At 44.9% G+C, this 26,773-nt stretch overlaps 1 protein-coding gene across 1 annotated transcript in view; it reads left to right on the top strand.

Annotated features, from left to right (window-relative positions):
• The window catches only part of LOC121584445 (cotranscriptional regulator FAM172A homolog), a 281,345-nt gene that overhangs the window by 187,231 nt on the left and 67,341 nt on the right, over nt 1-26,773 (top strand). The window contains exons 9-10 of the mRNA XM_041900328.2: nt 12,035-12,151; nt 23,733-23,817. Coding sequence (XP_041756262.2) covers nt 12,035-12,151; nt 23,733-23,817 — 202 coding nt within the window. The remainder of the gene's footprint in view (nt 1-12,034; nt 12,152-23,732; nt 23,818-26,773) is intronic.

The raw sequence follows: 26,773 nt of genomic DNA, 5'->3' as shown, positions 1-26,773 counted from the left end.
ACACGTTAGCTTTGGCAGAGTAGTGTGTGGTGTGAAAACACACTGATTTCCTAAGTGACAATCATACCAGCCTCACGTGAGAGAGGCAGCAGAGAGCAAATGTGTGTGCCACTGCTAGCACACTGGCCCGTGTCTGTTTGTCCGTCTTTCTGTCTGTGTGAGGGGGACCCTCAGCTCCCTCCCTGGGTTCACCTACATGTCACTATCACCCTGAGTTACGACACCAGGGTCTCTACCTCTCTCTCCCCCCTCCCTCACTCTCTTCATCCATCCATCCTTCTCTCCATCCAAAACTATGTTAAAACAGGGTCATCCCCCCGCGTGCACTTAAAGGGTGTCAGTTTAACCTGCTCTGAAATACTTACGGCTATTATTATATCTTATAAATCATTAAGAAAAGTTTAATTATACGAACATTTCATGGAGGAAATGTGCAAGATGACACATGGGAAGAATAATTTAATGGGCCAGTCCCAGCCCTGTGAGAGAACATATTGAGGGTAGCTTTCTATTTTACTACACTGCCGTAGGGTGGGGAGACAGAGAAAAGGAGAGACAGCAAGGCCTCCTCAATATCCACAGCGTGTTAAAATAACTTCTCATTTCACTCTTTAGACCAGGAGGCTATTCTTACTCCCAGCCAGTCAATTTGGGAGTGATGAAGATGTTGTCATTGTACCTTGGCTCGGACTCGCTTTTCTTAAGTAAGATATCTCCTAATTAACAATAGACTTTAATTAGCTGCACCCGGTCTGTAATTTCACTTTGTTAAGAAATGCCTCCTAATTAAACATGTATGGTAGGAGGAATTATTTAATTAATGTTCCTAAACACATAACACAAATTGAGGAGTTAGTTGCTAATGTTATATATTAGTATGAAACCCTATAATATCTTCTTCGTAACAGTGTCAATATCATCGGAATGTGAACATGATCGTGGTTAATGTGTTGCTAGGCGTTAGGTTTTCATAGTGTGGTTATTCTATGAGAATAGATTCTGTTGTTGACAAAAGTGGACCATCTGCTAATTTATAAAAAAGTTGACAGTCAATACCGTACCTGTGCAGATGTTAATGGGAAATGAATTGAAGAGAAGCTGGTAAATAAGGGGATCTGCTGTTGTTGTTGTTTGGCTTATAAGTAATACATTAAACGTGGTGAGTCTTAATCAGAGGTCTGTCAATCCATTAAGGAATTAAACAGAATTACTCTGGGTTTCTCTGAAGTCAATTATTTCAGTAAGTCGTTATTATTGAGAACGTTGTGGAAATATTACTGAAGTAATACAACAATATACCGATGGAAGAGCAGATGCTTGTAATATTAAGGAATTATAGAAGATGTATTTATTTAGCCAGATTTATACAGTGATGGAGTGAAAGTGTGAATGTTAGACACATAGACTACATGCACCCACTCAAACACCCAGCTGCCTGTCCTCAACCAAGCACAAGTGTGAGTGTGTCACCAGCAGCACAGCAGATTGTCTTTGCCACGTTTGCTCAGCGTGGATGCACTTTACCTGACATACAGTGGGGGAAAAAAGTATTTAGTCAGCCACCAATTGTGCAAGTTCTCCCACTTAAAAAGATGAGAGAGGCCTGTAATTTTCATCAAAGGTATACGTCAACTATGACAGACAAATTGAGAAAAAAACATCCAGAAAATCACATTGTAGGATTTTTAATGAATTTATTTGCAAATTATGGTGGAAAATAAGTATTTGGTCACCTACAAACAAGCAAGATTTCTGGCTCTCACAGACCTGTAACTTCTTCTTTAAGAGGCTCCTCTGTCCTCCACACGTTACCTGTATTAATGGCACCTGTTTGAACTTGTTATAAGTATAAAAGACACCTGTCCACAACCTCAAACAGTCACACTCCAAACTCCACTATGGCCAAGACCAAAGAGCTGTCAAAGGACACCAGAAACAAAATTGTAGACCTGCACCATGCTGGGAAGACTGAATCTGCAATAGGTAAGCAGCTTGGTTTGAAGAAATCAACTGTGGGAGCAATTATTAGGAAATGGAAGACATACAAGACCACTGATAATCTCCCTCGATCTGGGGCTCCACGCAAGATCTCACACCGTGGGGTCAAAATGATCACAAGAACAGTGAGCAAAAATCCCAGAACCACACGGGGGGACCTAGTGAATGACCTGCAGAGAGCTGGGACCAAAGTAACAAAGCCTACCATCAGTAACACACTACGCCGCCAGGGACTCAAATCCTGCTGTGCCAGACGTGTCCCCCTGCTTAAGCCAGTACATGTCCAGGCCCGTCTGAAGTTTGCTAGAGTGCATTTGGATGATCCAGAAGAGGATTGGGAGAATGTCATATGGTCAGATGAAACCAAAATAGAACTTTTTGGTAAAAACTCAACTCGTCGTGTTTGGAGGACAAAGAATGCTGAGTTGCATCCAAAGAACACCATACCTACTGTGAAGCATGGGGGTGGAAACATCATGCTTTGGGGCTGTTTTTCTGCAAAGGGACCAGGACGACTGATCCGTGTAAAGGAAAGAATGAATGGGGCCATGTATCGTGAGATTTTGAGTGAAAACCTCCTTCCATCAGCAAGGGCATTTTTTTTTATTATTATTTTTTATTTCACCTTTATTTAACCAGGTAAGCCAGTTGAGAACAGGTTCTCATTTACAACTGCGACCTGGCCAAGATAAAGCAAAGTAGTGCAATAAAAACAACACAGAGTTACATATGGGGTAAAAAACATAAAGTCAGAAATACAACAGAAAATATATATACAGTGTGTGCAAATGTAGCAAGTTATGGAGGTAAGGCAATAAATAGGCTATAGTGCAGAATAATTACAATAGTATTAACACTGGAATGCTAGAAGATGAAACGTGGCTGGGTCTTTCAGCAATGATCCCAAACACACCGCCCGGGCAACGAAGGAGTGGCTTTGTAAGAAGCATTTCAAGGTCCTGGAGTGGCCTAGCCAGTCTCCAGATCTCAACCCCATAGAAAATCTTTGGAGGGAGTTGAAAGTCCGTGTTGCCCAGCGACAGCCCCAAAACATCACTGCTCTAGAGGAGATCTGCATGGAGGAATGGGCCAAAATACCAGCAACAGTGTGTGAAAACCTTGTGAAGACTTACAGAAAACGTTTGACCTGTGTCATTGCCAACAAAGGGTATATAACAAAGTATTGAGAAACTTTTGTTATTGACCAAATACTTATTTTCCACCATAATTTGCAAATAAATTCATAAAAAATCCTACAATGTGATTTTAGAAAATTACAGGCCTCTCTCATCTTTTTAAGTGGGAGAACTTGCACAATTGGTGGCTGACTAAATAATTTTTTCCCCACTGTACACACACACACACACACATACTCACTTGTAAGCAAAATATACCATTGTTTCCACTGGTCAGTTTTATTTTTGCACTAGTGCACCATTGTGTAGGAACACTCCCTTTCTATGAGCATCACATAACCCTCTCTTTTCCATCCGATCTCCCCCTCCCCCTCTCCCTCCCCTCCGTCTCTCCCTCCGCTCCATCTCCCCGTCTCCCTCCCCTCCGTCTCCCCCTCTCCCTCCCCTCCTTCTCCACCTCTCCCCCTCTCCCTCCTTCTCCACCTCTCCCCCTCTCCCTCCCCTCCTTCTCCACCTCCCTCCCCTCCGTCTCCCCTCTCCCCCTCTCCCTCCCCTCTGTCTCCCCCTCTCCCTCCCCTCTGTCTCCACCTCTCCCTCCCCTCCGTCTCCCCCTCTGTCCTCCCCTCCTTTTTTCCTCTTGTTTTCCACAAGCAGGCCTCAGCCGCCTCGTTTCCTGGCACGCCGCTCCTCATCCTATGCCTTTTGTTTGCAGGAGGCCGCCGCCATTTCGAGGAACTGCTGTGTCAGTAAATATTTACTGGGCTTCCCTTTCCTGCTGGCTCCCGCTGACGTGTGTGTGGAGAGTCCCTCTCCCACCGCCCTGTGTCCGGCGATGTCACTCACCAATGCCTGCGATACCCCCTTCGCCCTTGGACCCCCCTCCCCTTCCCCACGACCCCTCCCTCGTGGCAGCTTGCACGTGGCAGCCTGCTCTGCCTGAGGAAATGGAGGAGGAAGTTATTGCTTGCACTATCCCGGTTGGTCGGGCTGTCCGTTGGTCAGTCACGCTCCTCTCCAGCTCTCCTACATCACACCACCGCCAGGGTTCCCTAAATGGAGGGCCAGGAGAGTAAGAGCCCTTAATGCATGTGCTTTTTCGACCTGTGCACGCGCGCACACACACACATAGGCACACACACAGACATACATTTGCAGACTAGCTCACCTTCACACTCATACATTACATACCTGTAAACACACACACAGACACGCACACACACACTTGCTCCCTGTGGCCCTGTGGCCTCCTGCTGGAGAGGGCTTCCTTCCTGCTGTGAAGACAAAGGATGCCAGGGAACTGAGAGGACCTGGGGGCCGGGGCAGGGGCCGGGGCATCAAGGCAGGGGAAAGCCCTTATGTTGCCTCTTCCTGTGGAAGGTGTCAGAGATTGGGGCCAGCTGCCTGTGTTTTCACAGACAGGCCAGGGGTGACGACCAGAGGGGCCCAGGGCTGACCCAGGCACCCCCGACCCAGCCGTAGGACCGCCATCCCCCCTCCAATCCCCCTCAGGCCAGTTCAGAAGAGATCAGCGCATAGCGAGGCCAGCAGCGGACATTGTGGCTCTGGCCAGCTTTCTGTTTCACCTCACTGGCTGTCAATACAGGAAACTAAGCAAAACTACCCCCCTTCCCGCCAGTCCTCTATTCTAGTTTTCATCTCCACAGTGCCTCAGTGTTCTGTCCAGTCAAGCCCAGACTGGGATTATCAAGTTGCCAGTGTTTGATTATGGCTTTAATGTCTCCAGCTCCCCTCATGGATCCTGGGGTTGTCACAACACCAGTCAGGGTTTATGTTTGGTTGGTCAACGGCCGCTTCGCAGGATCCTACAAGCTGTAGTCCTATGTGTGTGTATATAAATGTGTGTGTGTGTTTGTGTGTGTGTGTGTGTGTGTGAGAGAGAGTGAGTGTGTGTGAATGAGTGTTTCTTTGTGTGTGTGTTTCTCTTTGTAAGTATGTGTGTATTTGTGTGTGTTTGTGTGCAAACCGTGCAGCAGTTAGACAGTTAATCTATCAAATATTTAAGCAGCTCTCCAGCACGCCGTAGGTAGTCCTAGAATATCCCCCACTGTTGGCAGCAGTCAGGGCGCATTAGGCCCTCGATCTGGTGGCAAACGACGCCGTCTTCACAGACCCAGGGTGCTTTTCTCTCTTCTCTCTCTCGCTCGTACCGCCAAGACTCCATCCGCTCTCCCTTGTAATTGTAGCCGTTCGCTCGCTTGATGATTTGGTGGTTAGTGCGCTCCCTTAAAATACCTTGTTTATTTCCCCTTCTCTCTATCCCTCACGTATCCTTTCCCAGCACTGTCTGCCCAGTCCCCCTGGGGAAGTCCATTGTGGATTACCATTCAGTTTTCACCCAATTATCCACTGGCTTTCTCTGCCTTTGACACATAATTATCAAAGCCCTAAATAATTGTCTTTATTATTGCTGGTGTTTAGATGGAGGCTGGAGCAGCGGCACTAGGAGAGAGAGAGTGGAATGGAAAGGAATGGAAGAGTATTTATCTCGGCGAGAGATGGCTTAGCTTGTAGCTAACTGCAGGCTCGTCTGTTCTTTCAACCCACCATCTGATGCCCCATCATCCCAATAAATAGACATGATTAATACACTGTTTTTTTCTCCTGCTGTTCCCTTCTTCGTCTTCCCTTCCCCAATCAACGTCACAGGCCGAAATACAACTTGGTGCTACAAAAGTCCCGCGATTAGCTGGCTTTGTGACGGGAAGCAGCTTAAAGCGCCAAACACTGTATTTTACTGTAGGGGGCATGGGAGGGGTCAGGGAACTTGTCATGGAGATTGTCAGAAACTGGATTTAGTGGAATTCTGTTGGCCAGCGCATCAGAAATGTTGGTTTTTTCAAGGCCTCTTAGCTTCTTATAGTCTGTATAAATGACATTGCTGTAAAGACATGACGAGAAGGAGAATATAGATGAGTATGTGAGGGAGAAGGCTTGCAGTTCGTCCACAGTGCTGTTGCAGAGTAAAGGAGAAGGGTGGGCTGTTGATGCGCTCTTGCCTAGTGATGTGCTCTTGCCTAAAGATGTGCTCCTGCCTTGTGATGTGCACCTGGGAAGTAGTCATGGCCTATGTCTTACACAGTAGGCAAATGTTTCACGTAACACAGCTGTAGTCTGTGTTAGAGTCCACATCCACGGTCTGTGGATCCTCTCCTCCTCCTCTTTCTTCACCCCCCCCCATGTTCCTAAGGTCTTTGCTATCCGGGTTCCTTGGGACGTCACCCCATTGAAGTTGAAATGTAAAGTAGTTAAGGTAAGGGTTATGGTGAAGGGTAGGGGTTATGGTGAAGGGTAGGGGTTATGGTGAAGGGTAGGGGTTATGGTGAAGGGTAGAGGTTATGGTGAAGGGTAGGGGTTATGGTGAAGGGTAGGGTTTAGGTGGTAGGGGCGTCCCATGGATCTCGGATAGCACTAACCCTGTTCCTAACCCTGGCTGATTGTGTCCAGATTCTGTGGTGTGAACGTAAAGGGCACAAGTGAGAGAGCAAAGTCTCAACAAGTATTTCCACATGTTCCTCGTACTGTCTAGGATGGATGAAAACAGCTGTCCTGTATCCTGGAAGTGTCAGTCATGGAAGCACAACTGGAGGTCTGCTCAAGACATCCCAAAGCTATCGCAACACCCAGGCTAACCTCAAGCAGCACACCGCTAGCTAACTACTAGCCAAGCTAGGGGCCATAGCCCACCCAAGCATTGAACAGCTTCCTTGTTCACCATATAGGCTAGGTGGGCCCTAAGAAGCCCTAACTTAGCATGTTAGCATGTGGCTAACCACAGTTCTGAGGCTTTAGTAGCCCTTAACCACTAGTCTAACTAACCACTTCTTTAGCAATAGGGGGATGAAGTTGTTCTGCTGTTTTAATCTAGAAGAGTTAGGAGTTTGCAGAGGTACTGTGTGAACTTGAGAGTTGAAAAGTTGAGGAGGGTGAGTCATACACAACTCTCTCTCTGTCTGTCTCTGTCTTTCGTTATTCCATCTCTCTCTCTCTCTCTCTCTCTCTCTCTCCCTCTCTCTCTCTCTCTCTCTCTCTCTCTCTCTCTCTCTCTCTCTGACAGGCAATGAGTATGGCATCAGACAACCTTTGGTTATTTCTCGCACATGAGATTATAGACAGTAGTATTGGGCTGTTCTGCTGAACATTTTGTGTCCTCTACTTCCCTCAGCTAAGAGCTGTTGTAGTGTGTGAAGGTACAGGTTGGGTGTTATAATAATAATAATAATAATAATAATAATATGCCATTTAGCAGACACTTTTATCCAAAGCGACTTACAGTCGTGCGTGCATACATTTTTGTGTATGGGTGGTCCCGGGGATCGAACCCACTACCTTGGCGTTACAAGCGCCGTGCTCTACCAGCTGAGCTACAGAGGACGTTGATTTAGATGCAGTGTGATTTAGTGGGCCATAGCATATAAATGCAGTTTCTGTCATTGTAAATACACACTTTATTTGAATATGTCTGCATCAAGAGTTGAAGGGAATATGAGCGTGAATACAGGGTCAAACGTTTGCTCACTCTCTCTGGAAAAGTGTGAAAACACCTGCAGTTTTGTGGAGCCTTGGTGTTTTGACTGGGTTGTTAAAGTAATGTGCTTAGTGTTTTCCATGGACCCTGCACCTTCTCCAGTCTCCTGGCCTCTTGGAGAACCCCATACTCAGGGATTAGCCCTTTTGGATAGCTCCAGAAAAGAGGCGTTTGACTGACACCTCCAGTTTTAAAAGGTTGACTTTGCTGCTCCCGCGGGCCCTGTTCTGCCGGTGGAAAGCTTTTCAACCATGCGTGGATGGTGTGTGTGTGTGTGTGTGTGTGTGTGTTTGAGAGTGTGCGTGTGTGAGTGTGTGTTTGAGAGTGTGTAACTCCGTGTGTGTAGAGCCTCCCTGTCTTCATCCTGGTGAAGATGCTCCTGAGGAAGTCTTATCAGCTGGGTGATATATTAGTCCTTAGTGCCCTAATAGGTTTCATTTATCTCTATACACTCCCACTTGAATTCAACTGGCCTACCAGGATGTATTAAAAGTACTTTGATGTACAGCCGGGTGCAGCTATAGGCAGCTGGACTAAATACCTTCAGTATAAGTGATTGTTAACCTATTGTTGCCAGACCTGTTCCCTATTCTTCCCTGGTTAATCTTGAGGGAAGCTGTTTAAAATGGTTGCGTACAGCTACTACTACTCCTGTGTGTGGAAGTGCTATTGTATTGCACTGTGGTATAATGAGTCCTTTGTGTGACATTTTCCTTCCGAAGCTGACATTCAGGAGGAAATAGGCTGCGAGCGGCAGGCATATGGTCCACTGTGACAAGCGGAGGGTCCACTGTGACAAGCGGACGACTGTGATATTAGATTGGGACTTTGAGGCGTCTACGGGTTGGCTAGGGGGGGGAAAGGACACGGCGCTCTGTTCTGTTCTGCTCATGTTCCATCCCGTACTGTAAAACACAGCTCAGCTCAGTCTAACAGGGAGTATACAGAGGCTTCTGGTGTGTACTGGGCCCACCTACCTTCTGATCAGGGTCTGTATCCACAAAGCATCTCAGAGTAGGAGTGCTGATCTAGGATCAGTTTTGTGTTATATGGACAGATCCTGGATCAGCATTCCTGTGTGTGAATACGAGCTCAGGTCTCTAATGTATAGTGTCTGTGTTCCACTACTAGGACTATGGACTCCTTATCCCTAGTGTAGTGGCTGTTCTGTGATGTGTTATGGCGCTGCTACATCAGCCGTGTGTTTCTAATGTTGAAGGACGTAAGACGCAACTGTTACGCTACTGTTACAGCACTGTAGTCAATGCTATTGTTACACTACTGTTACAGCACTGTAGTCAATGCTATTGTTACACTACTGTTACAGCACTGTAGTCAATGCTATTGTTACACTACTGTTACAGCACTGTAGTCAATGCTATTGTTACACTAGGGCAATTCCACGATAACAGAATTATGCTGATTTCAAAATTTAACAAACCATAAAACTCTATGCACAATGACTACTTTGCACAATTTACACAGTAATACAAAAATATACAGTATCATTCAAGGGTTTTTTCTTAATTTTTTACTATTTTCTACATTGTAGAATAATAGTGAAGACATCAAAACTTTGAAAAAACACATATGGAATCATGTAGTAACCAAAAAAGTGTTAAACAAATCAAAATATATTTTAGATTTGAGATTCTTCAAAGTAGCCACCCTGTAAGGTTCTGTATGTATTTTCTTAGTTCACCTTGTGTTCTTGAACATAGCCCTGTTTCATTGTGTTTCATTTTTGTTAATTGATTTCACCTGTGTTAGTTACTCACCTGGTCTCATCAGCTCCTTATTTAGTTCAGTTCTTTCTGTTTGTGCCTTGTGAGGTATTGTTCGTTTTGACTCTACTAAGCCTTTTCATAGCTCGTTTGTGAGAACCAGTTATAGCCTTCAGTCCTAGTTTTTGATTCTCCTGCCTGTTTGCCTACCTGTGTATGACCATTGCCTGCCTGTGACCACGATTCCTGCCTTCTGCGAAGGCTAAATAAACACCTGCCGCGCTCTGCGTGTGAATCTACACCTTGTTCTCCATGAGTATTCATTACACACCCTTTGCCTTGATGACAGCTTTGCATACTCTTGGCATTCTCTCAACCAGCTTCATGAGGTAGTCACCTGGAATGCATTTCAATTAACAGGTGTGCCTTCTTAAAAGTTCATTTGTGGAATTAATTACCTTCTTAATGCGTTTGAGCCAATCAGTTGTGTTGTGACAAGGTAGGGGTGGTATACAGAAGATAGCCCTATTTGGTAAAAAACCAAGTCCACATTATGGCAAGAACAACTCAAATAAGCAAAGAGAAATGACAGTCCATCATTACTTTAAGACATGAAGGTCAGTCAATACGGAACATTTCAAGAACTTTGAAAGTTTCTTCATGTGCAGTCGCAAAAACCATCAAGCGCTATGATGAAACTGGCTCTCATGAGGACCGCCACAGGAAAGGAAGACCCAGACTTACCTCTGCTGCAGAGGATAAGTTCATTAGAGTTAACTGCACCTCAGATTGCAGCCCAAATAAATGCTTCACAGAGTTCAGGTAACAGACACATCTTAACATCAACTGTTCAGCGGAGGCTGCGTGAATCAGGCCTTCGTGGGCGAATTACTGGAAAGAAACCACTACTAAAGGACAGCAGTTAAAGAAGAGAAACACAAGCAATGGACATTAGACTGGTGGAAATATGTCCTTTGGTCTGATGAGTCCAAATTTGAGATCTTTGGTTCCAACCGCCATGTCTTTGTGAGATGCAGAGTAGGTGAACGTATGATCTCCACATGTGTTGTTCCCACCGTGAAGCATGGAGGAGGAGGTGTGATGGTGTGGGGATGCTTTGCTGGTGACACTGTCTGTGATTTATTTAGAATTCAAGGCACACTTAACCAGCATGGCTACCACAGCATTCTGCAGCGATATGCCATCCCATCTGGTTTGGGCTTAGTTGGACTATCATTTATTTTTCAACAGGACAATGACCCAACACACCTCCAGGCTGTGTAAGGGCTATTTTACCAAGAATGAGAGGGATGGAGTGCTGCATCAGATGACCTGGCCTCCACAATCACCTGACCATAACTCAATTGAGATGGTTTGGGATGAGTTGGGCCGCAGAGTGAAGGAAAAGCAGCCAGCAAGTGCTCAGCATATGTGGGAACTCCTTCAAGACTGTTGGAAAAGCATTCCATGTGAAGCTGGAAAATAGTAAACATAAAGAAAAACCCTGGAATGAGTAAGTGTGTCCAAACATTTGACAGGTATTTACTGGAAAGACTTTGCAGATGCAAAGTTTGGTAACAGAATTACGGCAAAATCTCCCTCAGATTCCTTCTGTTATGTAACATTCTTGTATCTGCACAGTTCTTCCTTTAAATGTGTTTTTGTTAAATGTTCACTGAAAATTGTTAAAAGTAGTCCTTATGCATAGAGTTCAATGGTTTGTTAAACTTTTCAATAAATCATTTGTGTGTTACAGCACTGTAGCCAATGCTACTGTTACGCTACTGTTACAACACTGGAGTCAATGCTACTGTTACACTACTGTTACAACACTGGAGTCAATGCTACTGTTACACTACTGTTACAACACTGGAGTCAATGCTACTGTTAGTCTACTGTTACAACACTGGAGTCAATGCTACTGTTACACTACTGTTACAACACTGAAGTCAATGCTACTGTTACAACACTGGAGTCAATGCTACTATTACACTACTGTTACAACACTGGAGTCAATGCTACTGTTACACTACTGTTACAACACTGGAGTCAATGCTACTGTTAGTCTACTGTTACAACACTGGAGTCAATGCTACTGTTACACTACTGTTACAACACTGGAGTCAATGCTACTGTTACACTACTGTTACAACACTGGAGTCAATGCTACTGTTAGTCTACTGTTACAACACTGGAGTCAATGCTACTGTTACACTACTGTTACAACACTGGAGTCAATGCTACTGTTACAACACTGGAGTCAATGCTACTGTTATGCTACTGTTACAACACTGGAGTCAATGCTACTGTTACAACACTGGAGTCAATGCTACTGTTAGTCTACTGTTACAACACTGGAGTCAATGCTACTGTTACACTACTGTTACAACACTGGAGTCAATGCTACTGTTACAACACTGGAGTCAATGCTACTGTTATGCTACTGTTACAACACTGTAGCCAATGTTACTGTTACGCTACTGTTACAGCACTGGAGTCAATGCTACTGTTACAGCACTGGAGTCAGTGCTACTGTTACCTTGTTGCGACATCGACAGGATGAGCAGCACAGAGGCTCACATCTCTAAAGTGTTCATCTCTCTCCCTCCCTTTCTCTCTCTTTCTCTCAGATGATTCAGAGAGAGGCTCAGGTAAAGAACAGGGTGTGTGCCGTGGCCATGACCGACTCAGTCCACAACATCTGGCAACAGGACGCCAGCAAGAGCATCCAGGAGTGGCTGCAGCAAGTGAGATGACACGCACATACACACACATATGCACAGCATACACACACACCAATGTGAAATCTACCTAACGCTCCCTCACTTTCAGTGGCTGGACCACAGTGACAGGAAGAGGCAATATATAGCCTAACTCTTCTCTTTCTGTTATTCTCAGATTCCCTATTATAACCACAGACATATTTCTTATGTTAGAGAGCAGACCAGAACACAGGCTACGGTAGCACCACATGTCCAGCTACAAGCCAGTTGTTTGCCTGTTTTTCCTGAACCCTCCAACCCTCCAACCCTCACCCTCTTTCTTTTTTGTTGCCGACGGATGTCAATGAATAAGCCAGACAATTGGCCTTCTCCAGTGTGTGTGTGTGTCTCGGTTTGCGTGGGTCGCTTTGTTTTAGCTCTCGCCCTTTCTGGTGTGACCTCTGCCATAGACAGCACCTGGGCTCACTCAGTATGCACATACAGATGAGAGAGATAGCCACCGCCAGGACTACAGGGGAGCCAGAGATGCAAATGTCACACACACGCATGCACACACACACTTGGTCGCACACATCTTGCCATCACACTGGCCAGTTGTCACATATGTCACCCTTTTCTATAGATCTCTCTCATTCATATGGCTCATTTTTCTATAGATCTCTCTCCTTCATATGTCACCCTTTTCTATAGATCTCTCTCCTTCATATGTCACCTTTTTCTATAGATCTCTCTCCTTCATATGTCACCTTTTTCTATAGATCTCTCTCCTTCATATGTCACCTTTTTCTATAGATCTTCTCCTTCATATGTCACCTTTTTCTATAGATATCCCTCCTTCATGTGTCACCTTTTTCTATAGATCTCCCTCCTTTGTCACCATTTTCTATAGATATATCTCCTTCATATGTCATCTTTTTCTATAGATCTCCCTCCTTCATGTCACCTTTTTCTATAGATCTCTCTCCTTCATATGTCACCTTTTTCTATAGATCTCCCTCCTTCATATGTCACCTTTTTCTATATATCTCCCTCCTTCATGTCACCTTTTTCTATAGATCTCACTCCTTCATATGTCACCTTTTTCTATAGATCTCTCTCCTTCATATGTCAAGTTTTTCTATAGATCTCTCTCCTTTATATGTCACCTTTTTCTATAGATCTCTCTCCTTCATATGTCACCTTTTTCTATAGATCTCTCTCTCTCCTTCTTTCTTTTGTTCTTCTTGTCTTTTTTCCTCCGTCTGTAACTGTGTGCGTGTGCGTGTGTTCATGTGTGTCCCTTAGTGGGTGTTGTTCTAAAGGTTTTGGGCTTCAAGGTTGTGTTGGCCTTCTTCTTGCTAGATTTCCTATTTCTGATTCATTGGAGGAATGGTGGAGACGGCGCGTAATTGGAATGTTAAGTGATTTCTATTTGTGATGATTACCCAGAACAATACATATGTAATAACCTTCTACTTCCAGCCCTATGAAGGAGAGAGGGGAGAGAATTCACTCTCTTGTCGTTAACCCTTATCGCTCCCTCCAGCAGTAGGCCTGCTTAGACAAAGAGCTTCTGCTTAGAAGGACAGGTACAGTAGCTACTGTGACATGCTCGCTCGCACAAACACAGGCAGACACACACATTATTTTGTTCATCACACCTTCTTATGTTCACAGACACACAAACCTTCTTATGTTCACAGACACACACACCTTCTCATGTTCACAGACACACACACACCTTCTCATGTTCACAGACACATACACACATTCTCATGTTCATACACACACTCACACACACACAGGGCCGCTCTCTCAGACAGACAGCATGGTGTCAGCGTGGTGTCTGGGTAGCTGCTGGTTAACAAGGATAGGGTCAGTGTGGGGATTTGATTTATTCCTAAACCTAATCTGTCCTAGTAATTAAAGTCGAGGCTATGGGTCCTCTATCTACAGTAGTCAGTCACTGAGAGCCATGCCACTGAGAGCCATGCCACTGAGAGTCATGTCACTGAGAGCCATGCCACTGAGAGTCATGTCACTGAGAGCCATGCCACAGAGAGCCATGCCACTGAGAGCCATGCCACTGAGAGCCATGCCACTGAGAGCCAAGCCACTGAGAGCCAAGCCACTGAGAGCCATGTCACTGAGAGCCAAGCCACTGAGAGCCATGCCACTGAGAGCCATGCCACTGAGAGCCATGCCACTGAGAGCCATGCCACTGAGAGCCAAGCCACTGAGAGCCATGTCACAGAGAGCCAAGCCACTGAGAGCCATGCCACTGAGAGCCATGCCACAGTCTCTTTGTGTTTCTGTTGAAGTAACTTATCCTGGACCTCTCCTCTGATCCTCTATTTCTCCCTCTCTCTCTCCTGGTGTTTTGCTCAGCATGAACACCCACACATACACACACACACACACTCCTTGCAGGGCCTCTGTTGTGGCTATACCTCATTCAGGTGACCTTACAACACTGTAAGATCACAAACATATCTCTCTCTCTCTCACACACACACATACACATACACATACACACACACACACACACACACACACACACACACACACACCCCTCTAGATGTATATCTGGAGTGTTATTCAGGTTCAGTGGTAGCTACCCCTGGTGTAGCGCCCTCCCAGCAGGTGTGAGTGTGTGGTGCGTGGTGTGTGTGTTAGAGCAGCCCCCCCACCGGCATTGCGCTCCGCTCCTGTCGGACGTAGGTAATTCCCTCTCCCTGCGGGTCGTGGGGTTAGGGATGGAGGGAGGGATTTAGAGATCAGCACGCGCTGGGACAGATGATATAGACCTAATGGGTCAGACAACGGGCAGATGACGTCACACAGTAGGGAGAGAGAGAGAACGCTCTGGAGAGAAACCTTCAATTATAGTAAGCCCATAGAGAGAGAGAGAGAGAGAGAGAGAGAGAGAGAGAGAGAGAGAGAGAGAGAGAGAGAGAGAGAGAGAGAGAGAGAGAGAGAGAGAGAGAGAGAGAGAGAGAGAGAGAGAGAGAGAGAGAGAGAGAGAGAGAGAGAGAGAGAGAGAGAGAGAGAGAGAGCACAAGGATAGAAAAACAAGACGACTTTGTTCTAGGAAGGACATGTGAGGAGTAAAAGGGGGAACAGAGAGAGAGACATGTAGAGGGGGAACAGAGGGAAGCAGATAGAGGTAGAGACATGTAGAGGGGGAACAGAGGGAAGCAGATAGAGGTAGAGACATGTAGAGGGGGAACAGAGGGAAGCAGATAGAGGTAGAGACATGTAGAGGGGGAACAGAAGGAAGCAGATAGAGGTAGAGACATGTAGAGGGGGAACAGAAGGAATCAGATAGAAGTAGAGACATGTAGAGGGGGAACAGAGGGAAGCAGATAGAGGTAGAGACATGTAGAGGGGGGAACAGAGGGGAAGCAGATAGAGGTAGAGACATGTAGAGGGGGAACAGAGGGAAGCAGATAGAGGTAGAGACATGTAGAGGGGGAACAGAAGGAAGCAGATAGAGGTAGAGACATGTAGAGGGGGAACAGAGGGAAGCAGATAGAGGTAGAGACATGTAGAGGGGGAACAGAAGGAATCAGATAGAAGTAGAGACATGTTGAGGGGGAACAGAGGGAAGCAGATAGAGGTAGAGACGTGTAGAGGGGGAACAGAGGGAAGCAGATAGAGGTAGAGGGGGAACAGAGGGAAGCAGATAGAGGTAGTTGTTGCCACAAGAAAAGGACAACCAGTGAAGAACAAACACCATTGTAAATACAACCCATATCTATGTTTATTTATTTTCCCATTTGTACTTTAACTATTTGCACATTGTTACAACGCTGTGTATAGACATAATATGACATTTGAAATGTCTTTATTATTTTGGAACTTCTGAGTGTAATGTTTACTGTTAATATTTATTGTTTATTTCACTTTTGTTTACTATCTACTTCACTTGCTTTGGCAATGTTAACATACATTTCCCATGCCAATAAAGCCCTTAAATTGCAATAGAAAATGTAATTGAGAGAGAGAGAGGGGGGGGGGGGGGGGGGGGGGGGGGGGGGGGGGGGGAGAGAGAGAGAGAGGGGGGAGAGAGAGAGAGAGAGAGAGAGAGAGAGAGAGAGAGAGAGAGAGAGAGAGAGAGAGAGAGAGAGAGAGAGAGAGAGAGAGAGAGAGAGAGAGAGAGAGAGAGAGAGAGAGAGAGAAGCTCAAGGATAGAAAAACAAGACTACTTTGTTCTAGGAAGGACAGAGAGATGGTGTGCAGCCTGCTACTGCCCAAGGTGTCTCCTGTCACTGTGCTGGCGGCGCGCACAGCACGGCACTGCCATGAATAAAGCATTATAATCCACTGAGATTACACACACAGTAATGGGAGCTGGCCCATAGGGAAGAAGTGGGGTGGAGGGGCTCTCGGGCAGTAAAGAGAGTTTTGGAGTGTAGGTCTGTATGTGTGTGAGGCTTGATACAACAGGCTACAGAGGTTAGGAGGAGAGTGTCTCACTACGGGGCTCACATGTGGTGGGCAATGCATCGGTATGTTATCTAGGATCAATTGTGTGTTTGTGCGAGCGTGTGTGTGCATGCGTTAAGGTGGGTGGGGGACATACAGGCTACATATTGTCAGCACTTCCACGACCTGTGTGTATCACTGTATCTGCACAGCTGTAGTGTAGGCTGCTGTCAAGGCAGCGTTTGGTCTCAGCACTGTTAGCCATGCTATAGCAGCAGCAGTAGGTACAAACACACACATACACACACACGTATGTTTGTGCTGGTTAAGTGGGCTAGTTAGTGAGCGCAGTGGGAGGCAGGCTTTACTGCAGGCTGTAGCCCAGAGCAGGTGGCTCATTATAGGCCTGATGGGGAGGCTTAAAAGTGTGGCACAGGTAGGACCTTTTTCCCTGTAACACCTGTCTGCCGTTTACATTCTGAAAGCATAACAGTACACCATTAGGAGCACTCTTAGCATCCCGTTAAGCCCCGGCCGCCACCGGCTTCTGCCGCACGGCCCCAAAAGGATTGTGGGACTCCGGAGTGTATGCTTCTGGTTAATAATGACTGATTATTATTATTATTATTATTATTATTAATGTCCGTTCCTTTCCTTTTAAAGTCAAGCACATTTAAATCTAAGACAAACACACACAAAAAGTGAAATATAAGCAAGCCTAAATATCTTATATTGAGTGATAATTCAATAAAACAATATTTTTTGTTTTTTTTGTTTTGTACTAAGCTAAATTATGTAATGTCATTGGCAGATAATTTAGCTTATTTTAACCAAAAATAAAATAAAATATATATATTTTAATGAATTATCACTCAAAATCAAATCAAATCAAATGGTATTTGTCACATACGCCGAATACAACAGGTGTAGACCTTACCGTGAAATCTCAATATAAGATATTTAGGCTTGCTTAGATTTCACTTTTTGCCATGCACCCACACATACTTACTAAGTGCTTACTTACGGGCCCTTCCCAACAATGCAGAGAGAAAATAGAGAAATAATAGAAAAATAATAACACAAGGAATAAATACACAATGAGTATCGATAACCTGGCTATATACACAGGGTACCAGTACCGAGTCGATGTGCAGGGGTATGAGTTAATTGAGGTAGATATGTACAGTTGAAGTCAGAAGTTTACATACACCTTAGCCAAATACATTTAAACTCAGTTTTTCACAATTCCTGACATTTAATCCTGGTAAAAATTCCCTGTCTTAGGTCAGTTAAGATCACCACTTTATTTTAAGAATGTGAAATGTCAGAATAATAGTAGAGAGTGATTTATTTCAGCTTTTATTTCTTTCATCACATTCCCAGTGGGTCAGAAGTTTACATACACTCAATTAGTATTTGGTAGCATTGCCTTTAAATTGTTTAACTTGGGTCAAATGTTTTGGGTAGCCTTCCACAAGCTTCCCACAATAAGTTGGGTGAATTTTGGCCCATTCCTCCTGACAGAGCTGATGTAACTGAGTCAGGTTTGTAGGCCTCCTTGCTCGCACACGCTTTTTCAGTTCTTCCCACACATTTTCTATAGGATTGAGGTCAGGGCTTTGTGATGGCCACTCCAATACCTTGACTTTGTTGTCCTTAAGCCATTTTGCCACAACTTTGGAAGTATGCTTGGGGTCATTGTCCATTTGGAAGACCCATTTGCGACCAAGCTTTAACTTCCTGACTGATGTCTTGAGATGTTGCTTCAATATATCCACATTCATTTTCCTTCCTCATGATGCCATCTATTTTGTGAAGCGCACCAGTCCCTCCTGCAGCAAAGCACCCCCACAGCATGATGCTGCCACCCCCGTGCTTCACGGTTGGGTTGGTGTTCTTCGGCTTGCAAGTTCCACCTTTTTCCTCCAAACATAGCGATGGTCATTATGGCCAAACAGTTCTATTTTTGTTTCATCAGACCAGAGGACATTTCTCCAAAAAGTACGATCTTTGTCCCCATGTGCAGATGCAAACTGTAGTCTGTCTTTTTTTATGGCGGTTTTGGAGCAGTGGCTTCTTCCTTACTGAACGGCCTTTCAGGTTATGTCGATATAGGACTTGTTTTACTGTGGATATAGATATTTTTGTACCTGTTTCCTCCAGCATCTTCACAAGGTCCTTTGCTGCTGTTCTGGGATTGATTTGCACTTTTCGCACCAAAGTACGTTCATCTCTAGGAGACAGAACGCTTCTTCTTCCTGAGCGGTATGATGGCTGCGTGGTCTCATGGTGTTTATACTCGCGTACTATTGTTTGTACAGATGAACGTGGTACCTTCAGGCGTTTGGAAATTGCTCCCAAGGATGAACCAGATTTGTGGAGGTCTACAATGTTTTTTCTGAGGTCTTGGCTGATTTCTTTTGATTTTCCCATGATGTCAAGCATAGAGGCGCTGAGTTTGAAGGTAGGCCTTGAAATACATCCACAGGTACACCTCCAATTGACTCCAATTATATCAATTAGCCTATCAGAAGTTTCTAAAGCCATGACATCATTTTCTGGAATTGTCCAAGCTGTTTAAAGGCACAATCAACTTAGTGTATGTAAACTTCTGACCCACTGGAATTGTGATACAGTGAATTATAAGTGAAATAATCTGTCTGTAAACAATTGTTGGAAAAATTACTTGTGTCATGTACAAAGTAGATGTCCTAACCGACTTGCCAAAACTATAGTTTGTTAACAAGAAATTTGTGTTTTAATGACTCCAACCTAAGTGTATGTAAACTTCCGACTTCAACTGTAGATATAGGTAGGGGTAAAGTGACTAAGCAACAGGATCGTTTCAAACCCTGCCTGCAGCAGTGCATACACACACACACACACACACACACACACACACACACACACACACAAGGGTGACCTATTTATGTTTGTGGTGTCTCACTCAGTTCAATGTTGCCATCGATCGGCGCACTAGCATGAAGTATTGATAGTAATAATGTCTGAGAAAGAATCCGATCTGCCATCCTTTTGTCAACTTCCCTCCTCTAATCCCATGCAGCGTGCTAGCCTTTATCTGACTGCAGCTCACCCTGCTCTCCCTGCGCCCACAACGTTGGGGTTGCCTTGACTAATCTATTGAAACGCCGGCCCTTGCTTCTCCATTGGCAGGGAGCGGGAGGGCTGCCTTTGAAATGCCTCCCCTCGCTCACAGCACACCAGCACAGCTGACATCTTCTTCTTCCAGGCAGAATGAATTAGGGAGATACAATGAGACACTTGATGGATGTACCAGTCAAGGAGCCTGTCTGCATGTCTGTCTATATGTCTGCCTCCCTTTTTGCCTCCCTTCCTGCCTGCCTGCCTGCCTGTCTGTCTGTCTGTCTGTCTGTCTGTCTGTCTGTCTGTCTGTCTGTCTGTCTGTCTGCCTGCTCTGTCTGTCTGTCTGTCTGTCTGTCTGTCTGCCTCCCTCCCTGTCTGTCTGCCTGCCTGTCTGCTTCCCTGTCTTTCTGCCTCCCTGTCTGTCTGCCTCCCTGTCTCTCTGTCTGCCTGTCTGTCTGCCTCCCTGTCTCTCTGCCTCCCTGTCTCTCTGCCTCCCTGTCTATCTGCCTCCCTGTATGTCTGTCTGCCTGTCAGTCTGTCTGCCTGCCTCTCTGTCTGCCTGTCAGTCTGTCTGCCGTCCTGTCTGTCTGCCTGTCAGTCTGTCTGCCTGCCTCTCTGTCTGCCTGCCTGCCTGTCTGTCTGTCTGTATGTCTGTCTGTCTGTCTGCTTGCCTGTGTGTCTGTCTGTTTGTCTGCCTGTCTGTCTATACTCCCTCCAAAGAGCACAACTAGATCAAGCCACGGCATCTAAAAATACAACAATTCACGCCCCGCCCCACACACACAGCCCTTCTATTCTCCCCACTCTGCATACTGCACACTCCTAACACACTCGATTGACAGGATGAGGGAAGATGAGGGGAATGAGAGAAACTGTAATGCTGTGGCATGCATGATTTGAAAACATTCCCTTTTGTGTTTGTTTGATAGGTTGGAACACCGATGTGTGCATTGTAAAAACACCAAACACGCTCTGTTCTTCTCACAAAAACAGCTGTGCTGTATCTCGCTGTAACTAAATCTCTGGTTAAACTAAAGTTCCTCCTCACGGAAGTTGTTAAAGGAAGATGACAACTTAAATAGATTATAATTTCATGTACAGTGCTTTAACTCACAGTGCAGGTGTCTTTGTGAGAGGAAAATGTTGCCCTCTGACCCTTATAGCTACATCCCCATCAATATACACTACCGGTCAAAACCTTTAGAACACCTACTCATTCAAGGGTTTTTCTTTATTTTTACTATTTTCTACTTTGTAGAATAGTGAAGACATCAAACTATGAAAGAACACATATGGAATCATGAAGTAACCAAAAAAAGTGTTAAACAAATCAAAATATATTTTATATTTGACATTCTTCAAATAGCCACCCTTTGCCTTGATGACAGCTTTGCACACTCTTGGCATTCTCTCAACCAGCTTCACCTGGAATGATTTTCCAACAGTCTTGAAGGAGTTCCCACATATGCTGAGCACTTGTTGGCTGCTTTTCCTTCACAAACCATCTCAATTTGGTTGAGGTCGGGGGATTGTGGAGGCCAGGTCATCTGATGCAGCACTCCATCACTCTCCTTCTCGGTAAAATAGCCCTAACACAGCCTGGAGGTGTCCAACTAAGCCCAAACCAGATGGGATGGCATATCGCTGCAGAATGTTGTGGTAGCCATGCTGGTTAAGTGTGCCTTGAATTCTAAATAAATCAGAGACCGTGTCACCAGCAAAGCACCCCCACACCATAACACCTCCTCCTCCATGCTTTACGGTGGGAACTACACATGCGGAGATCATCCGTTCACCCACACCGCATCTCACAAAGACACGGCGGTTGGAACCAAAAATCTCAAATTTGGACTCCAGACCAAAGGACAAATTTCCATCGGTCTAATGTCCATTGCTCGTGTTTCTTGGCCTAAGCAAGTCTCTTCTTCTTATTGGTGTATCTTAGTAGTGACTTCTTTGCAGCAATTCGACCATGTTGGCCTGATTCACACAGTCTCCTCTGAACAGTTGATGTTGAGATGTGTCTGTTACTTGAACTCTGTGAAGCATTTATTTGGGCTGCAATATCTGAGGCTGGTAACTCTATTGAACTTATCCTCTGCAGCAGAGGTAACTCTGGGTTTTCCATTCCTGTGGCGGTCCTCATGAGAGCCAGTTTCATCATAGCGCTTGATGGTTTTTGCGACTGCACTTGAAGAAACTTTCAAAGTTCTTGAAATGTTCCGTATTGACTGACCTTCATGTCTTAAAGTAATGATGGACTGTCGTTTCTCTTTGCTTATTTGATCTGTTCTTGCCATAATATGGACTTGGTCTTTTACTGAATAGGGCTATATTCTGTACCTTGTCACAACACAACTGATGGAACTTTTAATAAGGCACACCTGTTAATTGAAATGCATTCCAGGTGACTACCTCATGAAGTTGAATGCTGAAAGAATGCCAAGAGTGTGCAAAGCTGTCATCAAGGCAAAGGGTGGCTATTTGAAGAATCTCAAATGTAAAATATACACTTTTTTGGTTACTACTTGATTCCACATGTGTTATTTCATAGTTTTAATGTCTTCACTATTATTCTACAATGTAGAAAATAGTAAAAAAGAAAGAAAAACCCTTGAATGAGTAGGTCTTCTAAAATTTTTGACCGGTAGTGTATGTACAAACAGGTTTTTTTCACTCAATACTTCCTTATCAGATAGCTTTGTGTATTTGTTTCTATTTTGCCTACAGAATGGAATAAGGTGGATTGATCCTCACAAGTGCATGACTCTGACATGAACGGTTCCTCAAAGTAACTAAAAGTCCCTCCATTTCATTTGCATGAAGTTGTTGTCATAGAGTTGCAAACAAACACAGAGAGTTGAGGGCTACAGCTTGGGGCTACAGATGAGGAAAATGTGCACAGCAGTATATCAATCTGAAAATGCCCGCCAAAATTTCTAAAACCTGTTTTCGATTCATCATTATGGGGTATTGTGTGTAGATTGATGAGGAAAAACATTTATTTAATCCATTTTAGAATAAGTCTGTATTGAAACAAAATGTGGAAAAAGTGAAGGGGTCTGAATACTTTCCGAAGGCACTGTACGTATATGTGTCATATCTCTGGAGTACGCATGTGCCGACACACACACACACACACACACACACACACATAGGAATGTCCAGATGACGCGGGTGGGTCCCGGGCGGGGGGTACAGTGACACCTGGGTGGCAGAGGGCTCAGGGGTTGTGGGGGGGTGACAGGGTGAGGAAGGGTGCGGGTGGGGGTGGCTTGTGACAGCCTAGAGGCAGTGTGATGTGACCCGGGGTTCTAGGCAAGGTGGGGGTCTTTGGGGTTTGCTGGCCTCCCTGATCGGCCCAGTCAGCTCCCTCTCTGTCCGACAGAAGCAGGTCCTTGGGAGAGGGAGATCGCTGGGGTGTGGAGGGGAGGGGGTGGCGATAGAGGGGGTTCAAGGATGGGACCCCACCCAACACACACTCAAACACACTCCCACACACACAAGGATGGGACCCCACCCAACACACACTCAAACACACTCCCACACACACAAGCACTGTATTGGCTATCAGGCAGGCCGAGGCAAATGTAAACAAGAGCAGATAAGCAGTGATTGGTCAGGAGTCCAGCCTAATCTCCTTTTACATTTCTGTTTCTTCTATTTCACTTTGATCTTATCTCAGGAACGTCTTCTCCATGCATACCTCCTTGTCTTCATCCTCCCTCCTCCACACCCATGACAGCATCCCGTCAAACTAACACATACCACTATCAACCCACTGGACGTAAGACACACACACACTCAGTAGGTCGGATTCATCACACACACAAAATGCACTGTATAAAGCAGCATTTCACATGTAGAAGGGTAAAGACAAGAGGGAAGGGATAAAGAAGCGCTCCTCTGCTGTCTCTAAGTGTAAGACTGTGGACTGGCGTCTTTTGGGCCCGCGCCCCTGGGCGCCCGGCTCGCCATCACAAACAGAATCAGAGTAGTCTGAGCAATGTGTCACATGGCTTTTAATTGCTTGTTCCTGTCTCCTTCCCCCATCTCTCCTCCCTTTGTCCCCCCCCACCTCCTCCCCCCACAGCACTGCCGTAACTGGGTGTCAAGCCCCGAGCCCCTGGACACACCGCTGGAGCCCATGCTACCAGACTGCCCTCGCGTCTCTGCAGGTAGTGTGTGTGACTGTGGATTCAACACTCCTCACACCTTTCATCTCTCTCTCCCTCTCTCTTAATCTATGTCTTTGTCTGTATATATTTCTTTCTCTATCTCTATCTCTCTCTATATCTATCTCTCTCTCTATATATATATATGTCTGTATATATCGCTCTCTCGCTCTCTCTCTCTCTGTAATCTTTTCATGTGATGGTTTGCTCCCATTTCATGTGGGGCTCTCTGGCCTCTCAATGAATGGCTCGTAGTCCTGATGTCACAGCCTGAGAAGGTGTCCTTAATTCAGGATTAAGCCTGTAATCTGTAATCCTGAATATTATGATAATGTTGGGCCATGCTGGTGGGCCCTCAACAACTGCCCTTAAGGTGGTCATGTGGGCTTATTGTGGCTACCCTCTCCTCACCTCTCAGATGACATCATGATCAATGTATAGGTCAACATACATGTTGTTCCATGTAGCCATACAGTGGGGAAAAAATGTATTTAGTCAGCCACCAATTGTGCAAGTTCTCCCACTTAAAAAGATGAGAGAGGCCTGTAATTTTCATCATAGGTACACGTCAACTATGACAGACAAATTGAGAAGAAAAAAAATCCAGAAAATCACATTGGAGGATTTTTTATGAATTTATTTGCAAATTATGGTGGAAAATAAGTATTTGGTCACCTACAAACAAGCAAGATTTCTGGCTCTCACAGACCTGTAACTTCTTCTTTAAGAGGCTCCTCTGTCCTCCACTCGTTACCTGTATTAATGGCACCTGTTTGAACTTGTTATCAGTATAAAAGACACCTGTCCACAACCTCAAACAGTCACACTCCAAACTCCACTATGGCCAAGACCAAAGAGCTGTCAAAGGACACCAGAAACAAAATTGTAGACCTGCACCAGGCTGGGAAGACTGAATCTGCAATAGGTAAGCAGCTTGGTTTGAAGAAATCAACTGTGGGAGCAATTATTAGGAAATGGAAGACATACAAGACCACTGATAATCTCCCTCGATCTGGGGCTCCACGCAAGATCTCATCCCGTGGGGTCAAAATGATCACAAGAACGGTGAGCAAAAATCCCAGAACCACACGGGGGGACCTAGTGAATGACCTGCAGAGAGCTGGGACCAAAGTAACACAGCCTACCATCAGTAACACACTACGCCGCCAAATCCTGCAGTGCCAGACGTGTCCCCCTGCTTAAGCCAGTACATGTCCAGGCCCGTCTGAAGTTTGCTAGAGTGCATTTGGATGATCCAGAAGAGGATTGGGAGAATGTCATATGGTCAGATGAAACCAAAATAGAACTTTTTGGTAAAAACTGAACTCGTCGTGTTTGGAGGACAAAGAATGCTGAGTTGCATCCAAAGAACACCATACCTACTGTTAAGCATGGGGGTGGAAACATCATGCTTTGGGGCTGTTTTTCTGCAAAGGGACCAGGACGACTGATCCGTGTAAAGGAAAGAATGAATGGGGCCATGTATCGTGAGATTTTGAGTGAAAACCTCCTTCCATCAGCAAGGGCATTGAAGATGAAACGTGGCTGGGTCTTTCAGCATGACAATGATCCCAAACACACCGCACGGGCAACGAAGGAGTGGCTTCGTAAGAAGCATTTCAAGGTCCTGGAGTGGCCTAGCCAGTCTCCAGATCTCAACCCCATAGAAAATCTTTGGAGGGGAGTTGAAAGTCCGTGTTGCCCAGCGACAGCCCCAAAACATCACTGCTCTAGAGGAGATCTGCATGGAGGAATGGGCCAAAATACCAGCAACAGTGTGTGAAAACCTTGTGAAGACTTACAGAAAACGTTTGACCTGTGTTATTGCCAACAAAGGGTATATAACAAAGTATTGAGAAACTTTTGTTATTGACCAAATACTTATTTTCCACCATAATTTGCAAATAAATTCATTAAACATTTTACAATGTGATTTTCTGGAAAATAAATTCTCATTTTGTCTGTCATAGTTGACGTGTACCTATGATGAAAATTACAGGCCTCTCTCATCTTTTTAAATGGGAGAACTTGCACAATTGGTGGCTGACTAAATACCTTTTTCCCCCACTGTACCTCCCATCACTATCTGATCTGCCGGGGTCAAAACAACATGGTTAAGAGGAGTGTGGATGGCCGAATGAACCTGTGACTCATCTCCAGAAAATGCCAGCTTTATGTCATACCATGTAACATGTCAATGGTAAAGTGGCAATATGTAACTTTTTTGGGCGAACCAACCAAATTCACATAGAAATGGGGGTTATAGAGCTATAATTCTACTTGAAAGCAAGTCTACGAAGCGGTAGATCTGTTCTATGTGCGTTATTTCTATGCTTCACGTTCTTAAGTTTAGTTTTTGCGTCTTGTACTTTCGGTTTTGTACACCAGCTTTAAACAGCTGAAACAACAATATTTTTGGTTATGGAAAATATATTTCACAGCAGTTTAGATGGTACAATGATTCTTTACACTATACTGGTTTATTTTGTCACATAAACTGAAATTAGGCGAACTATTAGAGTTTTAGCAACCAGGAAATGGCGGAGCGATTTGTGCATAGTGCAACTTTAATAGTCTATAGATGATCAAGTTGTTTGTATTAACTTAGATTAGGACACTACATTGTCTCCTACTAGCTACTGTTACTTACTCAAAGGACTTAAATAGGCGTTGTTCAAAAGTATCAGCGTTTTCCTGTTTGGTATGTCACACGCCCTGAATGTGCCTATGCTACAGTATAAACATGACACCATGAGGTTCCAGGACTGAACCGCTGTTATATGTCACAGTTATCAGGACTCGTCTTATTCCGGGCATATTTGATTGAGCATTGGTCTTAATTACTTTTACATCAGTGATAATGAGAGAGAGTGAACATGAAGTCGCGTCCAGCTCAGCAAGTCTTTGGTGGCTGGTCGCTCTGGTCTCGTGTCAAAGGTTGATTTGGTTGTCTTTGTGT

The sequence above is a fragment of the Coregonus clupeaformis genome, chromosome 16, assembly GCF_020615455.1.
Source record: "Coregonus clupeaformis isolate EN_2021a chromosome 16, ASM2061545v1, whole genome shotgun sequence".
In the NCBI taxonomy this organism is placed as follows: domain Eukaryota; kingdom Metazoa; phylum Chordata; class Actinopteri; order Salmoniformes; family Salmonidae; genus Coregonus; species Coregonus clupeaformis.
This window is presented reverse-complemented; position numbering and strand designations above follow the sequence as displayed.